General features: G+C 36.8%; 1 protein-coding gene across 4 annotated transcripts in view; it reads left to right on the forward strand.

Annotated features, from left to right (window-relative positions):
- The window catches only part of mipol1 (mirror-image polydactyly 1), a 68,598-nt gene extending 55,704 nt beyond the window's left edge, over nt 1-12,894 (forward strand). For all 4 annotated transcript variants that reach the window (XM_052581372.1, XM_052581371.1, XM_052581369.1 and 1 more), the window contains 2 exons: nt 7,168-7,350; nt 12,237-12,894. In XM_052581372.1, coding sequence (XP_052437332.1) covers nt 7,168-7,350; nt 12,237-12,303 — 250 coding nt within the window. In that variant the 3' untranslated portion in view covers nt 12,304-12,894. The remainder of the gene's footprint in view (nt 1-7,167; nt 7,351-12,236) is intronic.
- Nucleotides 12,895-14,103: the final 1,209 nt, after the last annotated feature.

The raw sequence follows: 14,103 nt of genomic DNA on the forward strand, positions 1-14,103 counted from the left end.
CATGAGAAGGGCTGATAACAATGGTTTATTAATTAACTGCATGGAGACAATAAGTTGCATGTCTGTTGCATAATCCAATGTTTTTCTCTGAGCAAAATAATTAAATACTTGCCAAAACAAAATAAAATCTGTACAAAATATACTTGTCAGACAGCATAGTATGGCCATATGCAAATGTGATGCTGATGCATCCAACCAGTGAAAGGCTTACATAAAAGGGACTATAGAGGCCTATATACAAAATGTATTTCACTTAAATCATTACAGATTAACAAAACAAAAAAAATATTGTGCTGAGTTTGGATCATTGTAACGTGCTCTGAAGTTCATGGAAAAGAAAACAGTTTTCTTTATTTTGCAAAAGCTGTACAGTTCATCAGTACTGTTTTATGTCGAAAATGTGAGTGAAGAATAAAGCCTATAGTTTACATAATAAATCATATTTTAGCATCCAGATACATTGTGAATATGGAAACATTTGAATTTGTGCAGAATGAGAGAGGTAAGCTTCGGTTTCAGGCTTACAACTTAGAGGATTTGTTGTGAAGAGAAGGGAACTAAAATAGCCTAATTGTGTTTGAAATATTTTGTAATATTTTGTTTTTTTTTACCGGTGTTTTAGCCTACATTATTTTTTTATGATGATAAATGATAACAAAATAATAATAATATATTACCGGTAATAATAAAATGTGTTGTTCAGCCTGCTAATTTAGTCAGTTTTTTCCTCTCAAAACACTTAAAGGAGTAGTTTTTTTATCCATTCTGCAAATATATTAAAAAAAAATAGGCATACTTTAATGTCTTTAAAGCGTTGACAGTATTTTCTTTTGTTTAATACATTTGTTCAAAATGTAGAAAATATGATACTGTATTGGCTATGATAAGCTACCAGATCAAGTCCCTTGTTTTTTTTTAATAATAAAAAAAAAAAACGCTGTACTTTATTGTTATTAATATTATTATTATTATTATTATTATTATTATTATAGCCAAAGAAAGATAAAAAAAAAAAAATGTTATTTTGTTTTTAACTGCTTTATGCAATTGACCAATATCGGTATCGAAATTGTCCAATAGTTGTTTGTTAAAATCAGTATCGGCCAAAACAAATCCTGTCAGTGCATCCCTAATAAAAACCTTAAACATCTAGAGAGTAGCATCTAGGGGTGCTCCTTTCACGATCGGCCGATCGTTAATGCGCATTTCGTCAGTAAAGCCGGTTCTCTAATCAGCGGTTAATTCCATCAGGTGCGTGATTTCACATAGAGCAGCTGTTACCACACAGAGCCGTTGTTAATAGAGAAGATGCGCCAAAAAACGCTGAAAATGAAGTGGATTTGCGCATCTTCTCAATTCCAGTCGTGATTGGAGCACCCCTAGTAGCATCAACATTACCTTAAAATAATTTGTTTTTACAATATTTTACAATATATATTTATCTTTCTATAATTGTGTGTGTCTGTGTGTTTGTATACACACACACACATATTTATTTATTTTATATATATATTTATTTTAGTCTTTAATTTGTGATGGTAAAGCTGAATTTTCATCTGAATTTTTCAGCAATTTGTTTTCAGGATGTATTTGAAATAGACATCTTTTTTAATATTATAAATGTCTTTACTGTCATTTTTTCTCTATTTAATGCATAGTATTCAAACATATATAAACAGATTTGAAGAAGTCTTTTGCTGAGACCCTCTCATTTCTGTATTTTGTATTTGTGTTTATTATTAACTTTGTATATGAGGTAAAACAGTAGTAAGTTGTCTGATCTTCACAGAGATTTCTAATCATTCATCTCTCAGCGAACTGATTATCAGTGGCATTTATTTCAATTTTCTTGTGTTTTCCCCCTTTCATTAAAGCCCCTGCCCTTTGAGCTGAAATGACTTATTCTCAGAAATCCTTCAATGCTGATAACACCAGCAGTTATGCTATATTGCTAGATGGAAACTTTGAATTTATGTGATATTTATAACGCCTGTGGCATTAAGCGACTTTATCCCCAAAACAGAGCAAACTGCAGCCGCTGCATTAGCCGTCTTTCCATTCTGTGCAGTAAAATACATTTTGTAGATTGATTATCCAAACACCCAGCAGCGTTCCAGCCCAGGCTCAGTGCAAGAAACTCATTTTTTTATGACCAAGTGATCATAACTTTGGTGCTTGTGTTCAAAATTGGGTGTGTTCTCATATTTCTGTGTTCTATTGAGGGAACAAGACATATTGAAACAACCACGGCCTTTATCAGCAACTGTCAGATTGAGTGATTGACGTAAAGGAATGGTTGTCAGTGGGATGTGGTCGGTCGTTAGCTTGTATACAGCTCAGGTTGCTAAAGACACCCTTCAATAGAATGTCTGTCTCTGCTTTGGCTGCGGTCTCTATGTACTTTTTTTGTCTGTAGATAAATGCTGTCTATTAAAAGGTTATTTTACATTTCCCATCTGATAGCATTTTGTGGCGGTGTTAATGATTAACTGGCCTGTAGAGGTAGAGGGCAGGTTCGTTGGGATCCCACCCCTGTGATCAGGTATCTTACGCTTCTGGTTAATGTTTAACAGAGTCCTCAGGTCGTCTGTCTGGCAGCCTTTATGACTAGACCAACATACACTGCAGTTTTTAACAAGCAGCATATGTTTGGTTGAATGCAGTGAATAGTATTTTTAAATGTACAAGAGGAGTTATTTGTATTTCTTTTATTAGTGTGTTTTCACTGTCACTGTTTCTGATGCTCATACTTTAAGGAATAGTTGTAAAAATGTCCTAACCCACAGACCGTCCAAGATTTAGAAGAGTTTGTTTCTTTATCAGAAAAGATTTGGAGAAATGTATCATTACGTCATTTGCTCACCAATGGATCCTCTGCAGTGAATGGGTGCCGTCAGAATGAAAGTCCAAACAAAGGATAAAGCATTACAATTATCCACAAGTAATCCATACAACAACAATCCATCAATTAATATTTTGAGAAGTGAAAAGCTATAAGTTTGTAGTAAATAAATGCAATATTAGGTCTTTTAACTTCTGGATAAAATATGAGTCCTCTAATATCGCTTTCTCCAGTGGAAAAGTAATCTCGTCTGAATAAGGAAAGAAATGTAAACAGATCAAGTACCTTTTACCAGAAAAATGAGTCCTTAGACCAAATATGTCAGTGGATTTTGATGTGAGAGGACAACAGGGGATGGACTTTTTCGCTTCAAGAATCATTCTTATGCATTTTAAAGTTAAAATGCCTTAATTATGGATTTGTTTCTTAAAAACATGCAGCCTTTTACTTCACAAAACATTAATTGATGGACTGGAGTTGTGTGGATTATTGTGATGTTTTTATCTTCTCTTTGGACTCTCATTCAGACGGCAGCCATTCACTGCAGAGCATCCATTGGTGAGCAAGTGATGTAATGCTACATTTCTCTAAATATTTTCTGAAGAGATAAATTCTTCTACATTTTGGATGGACTATAGCTTTGTCCAGTAAATTTTCATTCTTATATGTACACTCATATCAGTTCTTAAATGTTTCTGTGTTCCATGAAGAACCTTTTACATGCATCCAATCTTTCCATTGCACCAAAGGTTCTTTATAGTGGGAAAAAGATTATTAAAATATTCTTTGCACTAATTAAAAAATGGTTCACTTGAAAGGTTCCTAGTGGAACCAAAAATGTTTCTTGTATGCCATTGCTTCAAACCCTTTTAGAACCTTTATTTTTAAAAGTGTGGTATATTCACATATAATTTCACACATCTGTCACAGCTTCTATGTAGCGAACTGTGTATTAGACCGGTTGTGTTTATATGCCTGTTTATGGAGCTCCATCATACTGGCATCTTCATTCCTCTGACATTGTGTATCCTACTACAATCATCCTCATAAAGTGGGGACAAGGATAGACCAGTTGTGACTGAGAGGGGGTGGGAGGACTTAGATAAGATAATCCATAGTGTGGCAATGCTTCTCTGCCCTTGTTTGTCACTGTCATTGGACCTTTGTACCCAATATGTTTGCATTTAATTAAACAAAGCACACAACTTTACATCACTTTCTCGGCCATCAATATCGCATCAGAATTGATTACCTCCTGCCTTAAAAAATAAAAAATAAAGGGAGATCCTGACATGGAAACCTTCCTGGAACTAATTAGTAAGACTCAATGTGTAATATGACTTTAGGGCAACAACACACAGGTACATCAGCTAAAGGCCTTAAGGCTAAAGACTAAAGACAAAAGCTGCTGCTTATCCATCTTGATGTCTCTGTCACTATAGACTCATGCAGGCATGCGAACCAGACAGACGTTTTGTATTGTCAGCTAATCGTGGCATTGTACTAAATGCATTGTTTCCGTGGTTAATATGAATACCCACTTAATAGAGCTGTGGTTTTCTGTACGTCTGTGGTCGCAGGTGAGCACAGCATACCTGTGTGTTATTACAGCCATTCATCTAGTTTCTGCTTGAATAAAAGGGGAGCAGGTGTTATCATTATTTAGACCAGATATTGATCTCCATGCTCTTCGTGTCATATTAAAGCATATTAGTCCTCTGCAGTTTGTTGGCAGCTTTTTAAGCACCTTTAAGCATGTAATATTAATGGGGCTAGTTAAGGGGAGACAAAATTACTTTTCATTTGACAAACAATAAAACGGGTGATGTAATCTATTAGTCGTAGAGTATGTAACCACATAGCAACCAAGAAAGTCTATTCGCCTTATTGTGCAAGAAAGAGAAAGCCATTTCTGTGGACTGTTTTTGTACAGGTAAAATAATTGGAAGCTAATGAAACTCTCAAAATGTGTAACTTAAAGCCGTTTAGACTAAGGATGAAAAACTGTAACGATAAAGATACTTTTATTTTTAGAATTTCTTTTCTAAATTCCGATTTAAAAGTCATATGATATGATTTCAAGTTTTCCTTTCTCTTTGGAGTGTTACAAGCTAAAAGTTGCAAAAACTAAAGTGTCAAACCCAAAGAGATATTCTTTATAAAAGTTAAGACTCGTCCACGCCCCCCTAAAACGCCTTTTTTAAACACGCCCCCACATGTCTGCATCACGATGTAGGAGGATTTGCATAAGAACGCTCAAATGTTTACGCAAAGAAAGAAAACAGTGTAGAGTGTAGAGTAGCGCTTGTTGTTTGTTGTTTCTCCGATCACAAATGCAGACATGGTTTTAGGTTTACACTGCACGATGCAACGCAACACATAAAGAGACAGTATAAGTCATTATAATCACTAATTATGTCCCCAATGCATGCTACAAATGCCTCATTTATAATGGGTTTTAATATTTTGGTCTCTGCGCTCCAGGAGACGACTTCACAATATGGTAAGGGGCATAACATTTCAGTCATACGCTTGAAGTATTCAGCCAATCACAACGAACTGGATAGTGGGTCTATCAGACCACACCTCGCTTTTCAGAACGATGAGCTTTGTAAAAATCAACACGTTTCAGAAATGCAGGGTGTAGATGAGAAACAATAATGTACAGTATGTGGAAAATAATGTGTTTTTATCTTAAACCGCATAAACACATTTCATTACACCAAATACACAAAATATTGTTCTTTTTAGCAGCATCATATGACCCCTTTAAAATAATAGCAGATAATTGCATAGAGGAACGATAATTGCACAAAAGAACAAAATCATTGGAATCACTTTCTAAATGTTTTTCCAGCTGATGTACAATTTAAAGGGTAACAGCCAATCAGCTGGAAGTGAATGACAACGTAAGCCGCAACTTCAAGTTACAAACAGCTGCACCTGCTCTCACATTCAAAATAACATGGAGAAAGTTATCTGTTAGCATTTTTTATTCATCACAATGGCAATTATTTGACTGCTGCATGCAGCTCTGAAAGCACACAATCATCTTTGCACATTGGCATGGGCATTTTATGAGTGCAGTCACCTGAACTGTAAATGCCATGTCAAATACAGGAATGCCTTGGCAACACTTTAGCATTTTGGTGGCTTTGATTTGCGCACAAAAGCAGCATCATGTTTTCATTAGAAATGTTTAATCCATGGAACGTCTGTTTTCTCAAGAAGTTGATTTGGTTTTCTTTTGTTTGTTTTTTTGTGACCGTTATCGGCATTTCAGTTTATTACAATTAATTCATAGGAGCTTTTGGTGGTGACTGTACAGTTCTGCTCATGTTTGTTGGTTAATTTGATATGTATCTCTTATTATCGCCCCTACCCTTCCGGTTTTGTCTTGACCCTCATTATCTTATGCCTTGTTGAAAAACACCTCTGAATTTCACCTCGAGTTAGATGCAGCGCAGTGAGAGCGCTAATGTATTCTGCTGACATTCTGGGAAATTATTAGCCCCAGATATTGTTTCTTGTACTGACATTCCGTTTGAATATTAGATGTGTCTGTTGATATAGAGTTATGATTCCCCACCTTCAGGTAAACTGCAAGCATGCTCTCTCTGTGTCTGGGTCAAGTTTCATGTTTGTGTAAGAAATTTGACCATTGGCATTTCTCCTCCTGGTTTATGAAACATGAGCCTGATGCTGCGCCGTTAAGTCAGCCGTTATACTGTTCTTGTAATTTTGATGATTGTCTTTCCTAAGGATCTATTGAAGTGTGCGATGAATCACAAAGATACGTAGTTTTGTAGGTTTTATATGCATATTAAAATTGGTATTACTTGGAAATTAACAAACTTACAAATTCAGTTCAGTTAATTTTAGTTAATATTTTTTTCATTCATAAACAATCATATAATCTATGTTGCCTACTGCATTCATCAGAATACACTGAAAACATGACCTGGTCAAGTTAAAAAATTAGTTTATATTGCTGAATTAAACGAAATACATTCATTTCTACCAACAAAACTCATTTTAGTGGGTTAAATCAGGTAGATATAGCACCAAAACTCAAAGCAATTGCAGTTAACATTGCAGTTTTAGAATGTAAGTTTTGTTAGTAAAATGTAAGCGTATATGGTGTTTATATTATGATATGTTGTGTTTTAAATGTAAAATTTGGCCAATGCATAATCTGTGCCCTGTTTTTTTTTAATACTGACATAAAGTGTGGTAACACTTCTTTCAAGCAGCCAAGTGAACATCGCCAATTCATGACTGACTCTATCACTAATTACACTTCTGTATCAAAACTGTGTTTCCAGTGTGCTACAGCATCAGGCTGATGAGACCAGTCTGGACAGTCCTGCCACCTCAAACCAGAGCCAGAGCCAGATTCAGCCCCTGCTGCACCGTCTGCAGCATCTGACGGCAGAATTTCAGAGCGCTCAGAACCAGCTGTGTCTGACCCAGGAGAGAGAGAGGGAGGCCAATGAGAAAGTGCAGAGGTGAGTACAGACATTCACTCTCTGGTTTAAGCTGGGGAAATTTTTACATACCAAAACCATGTTAAACTATCTGTCTACCAGTCCAAAATTTGGAGTGATTAGGATTTTTAAAAAAAAATGTTTTTGAAGATATATTTATCATTACCAATGCTTTCAAAGAAATGATGTGTTTGTATTTATATATAAAATTATTTTGATTATAGATTTAGCCCATTTACTCATTTACCCTTCTTAAGTTCCAAACTTGTATGGCTTACTTTCTTCTGTGAAACAGAAAAAAAAGATGTTATACAGAATGTTCGTGCTGCTCTTTTCCATTCTGTGACAATGAATGAGGATAGATGCTGTAAAGATGCAAATTAGAAAAAACTTTTTAGTTAAAATTTACATTTATGCATTTAGCAGAAGCTTTTATCCTAAGCGACTTACAGTGCATTCAGGCTATCAATTTTTACCTATCATGTGTTCCCGGGGAATCAAATCCCCAACATTGCGCTTGATAACGCAATGCTCTACCAATTGAGCTACAGGAACACATATTACATAGTATGTACTATTGTTAAAAAAGTTTGGAATTGATTTTTTTTTTAAAAATTAAAGGAAGTCTCTTATGCTCTTATACTAAATCCACATGACTCTTTTAGACTCCTTATATGATGCTTTTTGGTCATGTTTTGAGGTCGACAGTGTCAATCCTTATTCACTTTTATTGCATTGAAAAGAGCATGAACATTCTTCACTTTTGTGTTCCATTAAAGAAGCCTGTCTGGAGAAATTCCTGCACTTGTTGGATGTTTTTAAAGCATGTTCTCTAAGTCTCTCTAAACCTGTCCTCTTGATGTGTTCTGAATATGTATAAAAACTGGTCGCATGGTAGATATTCCCTCCCTCTCCCTCTTGTCTCGCTCACATGGGGGGTTCCCCACGCAAAGCAAACACAGGCCGGCCTGCTGATCTATTTACATGATGAATTAACCAAAGGGGGTGGAGATGCTGAGCTGAGGGGGTGCTCAAAACACAGAGAGAACCCCCCTCACAATGACAGAACTTTAGTGCACTGTTTACACACGCCGCTCTGAAGGGTAAGATCACACAGCCTCTGCTGCATGACATGAAACTCCATATCCCACAATGCACTTTGCTTTGACCAGTGCTGCTGTCCTCACCTAGACAGCAAGTGTGTATCAGAGCAGCTTGTTGTGTACACTGGTCTGACCAAGCGGCGTCCACAGTCCAAGGTTCAGTAGTCTGAGTCACTACTGTCTGAGTCTCTGTGTAGTATTACTGGAAGCTAACAAGTTCCCTGTATTCTGAGAATCAGCAAGTTATTTATTGCTCGAGGCTCTGAATTTGCACCAAATCACTTCTTGAAGGAATAGTTCACCCAAAAATGAGCATCATTTATTCATCCTCATGACGTTCTTTGTTCTGTGGAACAGAAAAGATGATGTTTAGAAGAATGTTGGACCGTGCTGATTTTCATTGTTGAATATATGTTGAAATAGTTGTAGTAATGCATTTTTATTTCAGTTTCAGTCTCAGTTATTTTAGTTATCTACACAGCATCTTATCACTGGGACAGTAACCAGTAAAAGTGACAACTTTGCACCTTATCTACCCCTAAAAGGTGCATATGGTATTTGTTACTTGCAAGAATATGTGCCCTTAAGATACTGCTATGAATTTTTGAAGTGTATATAAACCTTTTATTCGATGGTGCTAACTCAGTGATGAGCTGTTCTACCCCTAAAGCTACAATTTATGCACAGTTTTATATGCACAGAATGTATGAGCTGTTGTATGGAAAATAATTAGAATTATTAAGATTATTTTAAAAAATCATCTTTTTGTGTTCAATTAAAAAAATCTAATTAGAGTTTGTGGGGTGAGTAAATGTGACAGAATTTAAAACAACAAGTTTTTCTTGCAGCGAGCCCTTATGTAGTGATGGTTATGGTCGAGGTGACGGCTATTTTGTATCATAGAGTGAAGGATAACATGAGTGTCAGCTTCTGCGTGAGTGTATGACTGGGATCGTCCGCAGTAAGCGGAAGGGTAACCGCGGCGGTCGCACCTGACCACTAGCTGACATTCAGATGGATGTCCTGCACTCTCCGGGCTCCAGGCGGCCTGTGGGAAGCCACTCTGACGTGGGCCTCGTCGCATGACTGTGAGAAGAATGCAGGGTGATGCGATCGGCCTCCAGGCTCCTACAGCGGGGCAAAGCGGGGAGGAGGAAGCCCAGCGCCGGCCCAGAATGTGGCACCTGAGTGCCGTTCTTCCAGGCCCATTGACGGAGGAGCTGAGCTGAATGTCTAATGACCTGCTGAATCAAATTTGGCCATGAGAAGCGCACAAAGGACCTTTTCATTGGCCTGATGGCCCACAAATGGGCTGCGGTTGGTACGTCCCATCTGGGGTTATTAGGGATGTTAACTAAATCTAAATCCATTGTTTTTATTATTAATGCACTTATTTTATTTCAGCTAGTTGCTGATGGAACATTTATAATTTTCATGTCGTTTAATTTGATGTAGTAAAATAACTGAAATAAAATGAATCCAAAATATATTAAAAAGACTAATAAACAAAAAAATGGAAGAAAACAAAATACAATTATAAAAAACTATTTTATGTAATATATAAAAGAAAATAAAAACATTTTATTTCAGGAAGCTGCAGAGGCAGCATTTCTTATTTTTCATGTATTTTAACTTGATGTATTAAAAATAACTAAAACCATAAACAAAATAGCCGTTCATACAAACTATATAGACATATATATGAAATTATATATATATATATATATATATTTTAAACAAAAAAAACTAATTCAGAATATTAATAAAAATGAAAACACTGGTACTAAAATAACACCGGTCGTATCATTCTGCAGTTCTGCATCTCGTGCATTGCTAAAAACCCTGCTACAGCTGCCTGAGTTATCAGTATGATCTTATAGCATTTCATGCAAGCATTTTTGTTAGGCATTGTCGTGGCATAATTATAGATTACAAACAGGATCTTCTTTTGCATTGAAACATGGATATGTTGTCGTGCCATACATAAAACGTGCTGTTGTTTAGAATTTATGCACGGCTGCTGTTTACTCTGTGTTATTTGAGCTGGAATTGTTGGTTTTGCGACTCGGTGAATTCTTAATCGGGATTTGCGCTTTTGCCGGCTCTTCCCTCGCGTGTATGTTTGGGTTTACGGCCACTCTCTGCAAACAGTGTTCACCAAATCCTCCCCAGCCCGCAGGCACACCTTGGAGATCCTGCCACGGAAAGGCAGACCTGTTAATTGTGCAAACATGACAGGGAGGCTAATGAATATATTTAAAACGCTAAAAATTTGCACACAAGGAGGAAAGGTGTTTCCGTGCATGTTTATGGAGGAGAGACAGTCTTGTGGTGTCTGTCTGCATGTTTGTGTGTTTTGGGTGGAAGTGGATTGCTTGTGTGATATGAAGGCTGTTTGCTTGTATATGTATATGCTCATGTGAGTGACCTGTTCATTTAGCAACAGTGACCTTTTATAAATATTAGTCTGCTGTTTTGAACCATCCCCTCCCCCTCATCTTCCCCCCTTTCGCTCCAAAGTGACGCATTTCTCTCGGCCACAGAGCGCCTCTGAGAAATACATATGGTCCTGCGGCTGCTCTTCAATCTCCCTGTACGGGAACAGGTGGAGACTTCGGCGGGAGCAAGGCTTGGGTCAGACCACTCCCATATGCTCACTTGATAAGACTGAGAAACCTCAGTAGACAATATGAGCACTGACTATGCTAAGCACGGTTTGAGCTGGCCTTGCTTTGTTGTTGTAAAACCGTTTCAACTTAATGTTATCGGCTCTTTTTATTTGAAAAAGCTTGGATTTAACAATCCTGAGGTCTCTACAACCTTGTACATTTGTTATGCATACCTTTATTAAATGTTTAATTAAATACTTAACTTTCAAGTCTGATTTTCAGACCACTGCATTATGTACTGAAAGACTGATTCTGAGTTTTATAGAGATTTGGATCTTATAAGCAATCGTGCCAACCTAGCATTGTAGTTATGGCTAAAAAAAATGTAAAAGTACTGAATGTTTTCTTCATAAAGTGTAAAAATCTTGTAATTTATTTTATGCCTCTAAAATAAATGACTGTAATTTATGCATACAATTTTCTTTTCATAGTTTATTTATTAATTTATTTGTCTGTCATCTTTAATTATGAGATTATAACCTGAACAAATTTGAGATTTAAACATTAGATAAAATGCATTTTTATTTGGTCAGTTTTATTGATGGAAATCGATAAATAATAAATAATGTCACTTTAAGGAGTCTCGTTTTTAGTTCTATAAATTAAGAGTCCTGATTTAATATATGTTGTCATATTTATTTATTTATTTTTATTGCGTAGTATAATATAATTTGAACTAATGTCAAAGTTTCTGAAGAGTGTATTTTTTTGGAGCGGAAGCAGCATTTGTTTGGATGGAGAGAAGCAGGTCTGTTTTCATTCCTCATTATCCATTTGCTCCTGAAGAATCCCTTCACCCGTCTAGATCTCCCTCCATTTCCACAGAGTCTGTGGGATCATTGCCCTCATAAGCACAGGTTTACTCACCCCGACCAATCACATGACACCACACAGGCTTCTGTTTGCCGGAGTAAAGGCAGGCGGATATTTGGAGGATTTGGGCATTGACACCAGCATGGATGTCTCACCCACTTTAAGAACTGTCTACATCCACTCTCTGCATCTTTCCGTTCCTCCAAGAGCGCCCTTGTGTGAGGAGAGAACAGCTAAGAGCTGGCCTGCGTTTGTCTTGCTCTACTTTCATTTACACAATCACTTATTTCTGCCTTCCCTCTCTCTGTCTTTCCATTCTCAGGTTGGAGCGGCTGGTGGAGGTGTTACGGAAGAAAGTGGGCACTGGCAGCGTCCGGAAAGTCATCTGACTGACTGGCCGTCGGGCGACCCGAGCAGACGGCCACATCTGGTGACCAGGCTGCAGCGTTTAACTCTGAGCAAACAGCCGAAGCCTGGCCTGGGCAAACACAGGCTGGAAGTGGCGTTCTTTCTCTCAGCCCTGTTCTCATTCCAGCCCAGGCTCAGAAATGCCATCGTAAATGTTTAACCACATTCTCTCTGCAGTCACCAATGAAACTACTGCTGCCAGCCCTTTACCTCCACACTCTTATCAGCTACTCCAAAGGTTTTCTTTCTTTCATTCTTTCTCTCCTCACAGTCGATTTTTACTTACAGTGTGACATTAAGTCTGGTTAAACAAGGGAGATTTGATTGGACGATTACTTTGTGAGGTACTGAGACTTTATTTTTCATAGAAAGCCAGCTATTTCTGGACAAAGCTGGGATTTGGGGATGGACAAACTGGACTATAGATATTTTACATTTTCCCAAATTAATAAACTGTGTTATAACAGCAATATTCAGTGTATCAGTCGACACAATCAGTATTTATGATCATGAATGCTTGTTCGGTATATACTCTTAAATGTTATTTAATAATAAATTGTTTCTGTGATTTATCAATTAGTGTTGTTATATATATATATAAATGATAAATTCTTAAAAATAATAAATTCTAAAACGCAGTCCATCAACAGAGAATACAGTTGTATAATTGTTAATTATTTGTTTTTTTCACATGACTCGCACAAAAGTCTTTTTGAGGAGAAAAACCAGTCTTAATTTTTTTCCACTTTTTTTCAAAATCTTGTTTTATTAAAATTTATTTTAAAACTACATAATCATATTCTAAACACAACTATTCAATCAAACCAATAAATAATGATCTTTTTAATTCAAGTTTCATATACTAAATATTGTGCTGGGTGAAATATTTACAATTATTCTTTAATTTTAATAAAAAAAAAATTCGATGTGTTTTTAAAATGTGTATTGTTTGTTGCAAACACAATTTAAAAATCATTTCCCAACATTTTTTGTATAAAAAAAAAAAAAAAAAGTGGGAATGGCAGTTCTTAAAAATGGGGGTTGATGATTCTTTGAATTCTTATTAATGTGTTGCGAGTGTTTAATGGGAACTGCTTTCCATGCTGATAATTTACAAACATAAAATGGGCCAAAGAGCTCTGTCGACCTTTACCAATGATTAGATACACCAAACAATTATATAAGCATGCTTAATGTTGCCTTTCCATGTCCGTCCTTCAGCAGAGCTCTTCTTCAGCCTGATCGATTATGTACTCAGAAATATGTTAGATGCACCGGTGAATAAAGAAAGGGCTGTTTAGGCCAGACGTGCTGCTGAGTGTCCCTCCCCTCAAATAAACGCCCGACACCAGGACAGTCTTGTCGATTTTCCTCCTATAGGTTACCGTGGAGATGGCTCAACCTGGGTGTCCCACCACATCCCTATGAAAAACACTTGCCCTTTGATGGTGCAACTTTTTTGGGCCGGAAACTTTTGTTTTGAGATGTGCGTTCTTAAATGCTTTGTTTGAGATGTACGTGTTTTAAGAGATTTGTTTGAGATGTGGATGTTCCGAGCGAGTGTGGAGGCTGGAGGCTGTGTTTATTGGGGCATGTGGAGAGAAATGCCCCATTACCACCCCCAAATTCAGTGTGCGTGTTCATCGACTTACAAAAAAACTTTTATACGCTTTAATTAAAACCGTGTTTCGGCTGCACATATTGAATGACCCTTAGAGAAAAGCGCCACTGATCCGGTTGCTATAACGACACCAAATATTTCAAGCTCTCTCTTTTTCTCT

The sequence above is a fragment of the Carassius gibelio genome, chromosome B17, assembly GCF_023724105.1.
Source record: "Carassius gibelio isolate Cgi1373 ecotype wild population from Czech Republic chromosome B17, carGib1.2-hapl.c, whole genome shotgun sequence".
Lineage (NCBI taxonomy): Eukaryota > Metazoa > Chordata > Actinopteri > Cypriniformes > Cyprinidae > Carassius > Carassius gibelio.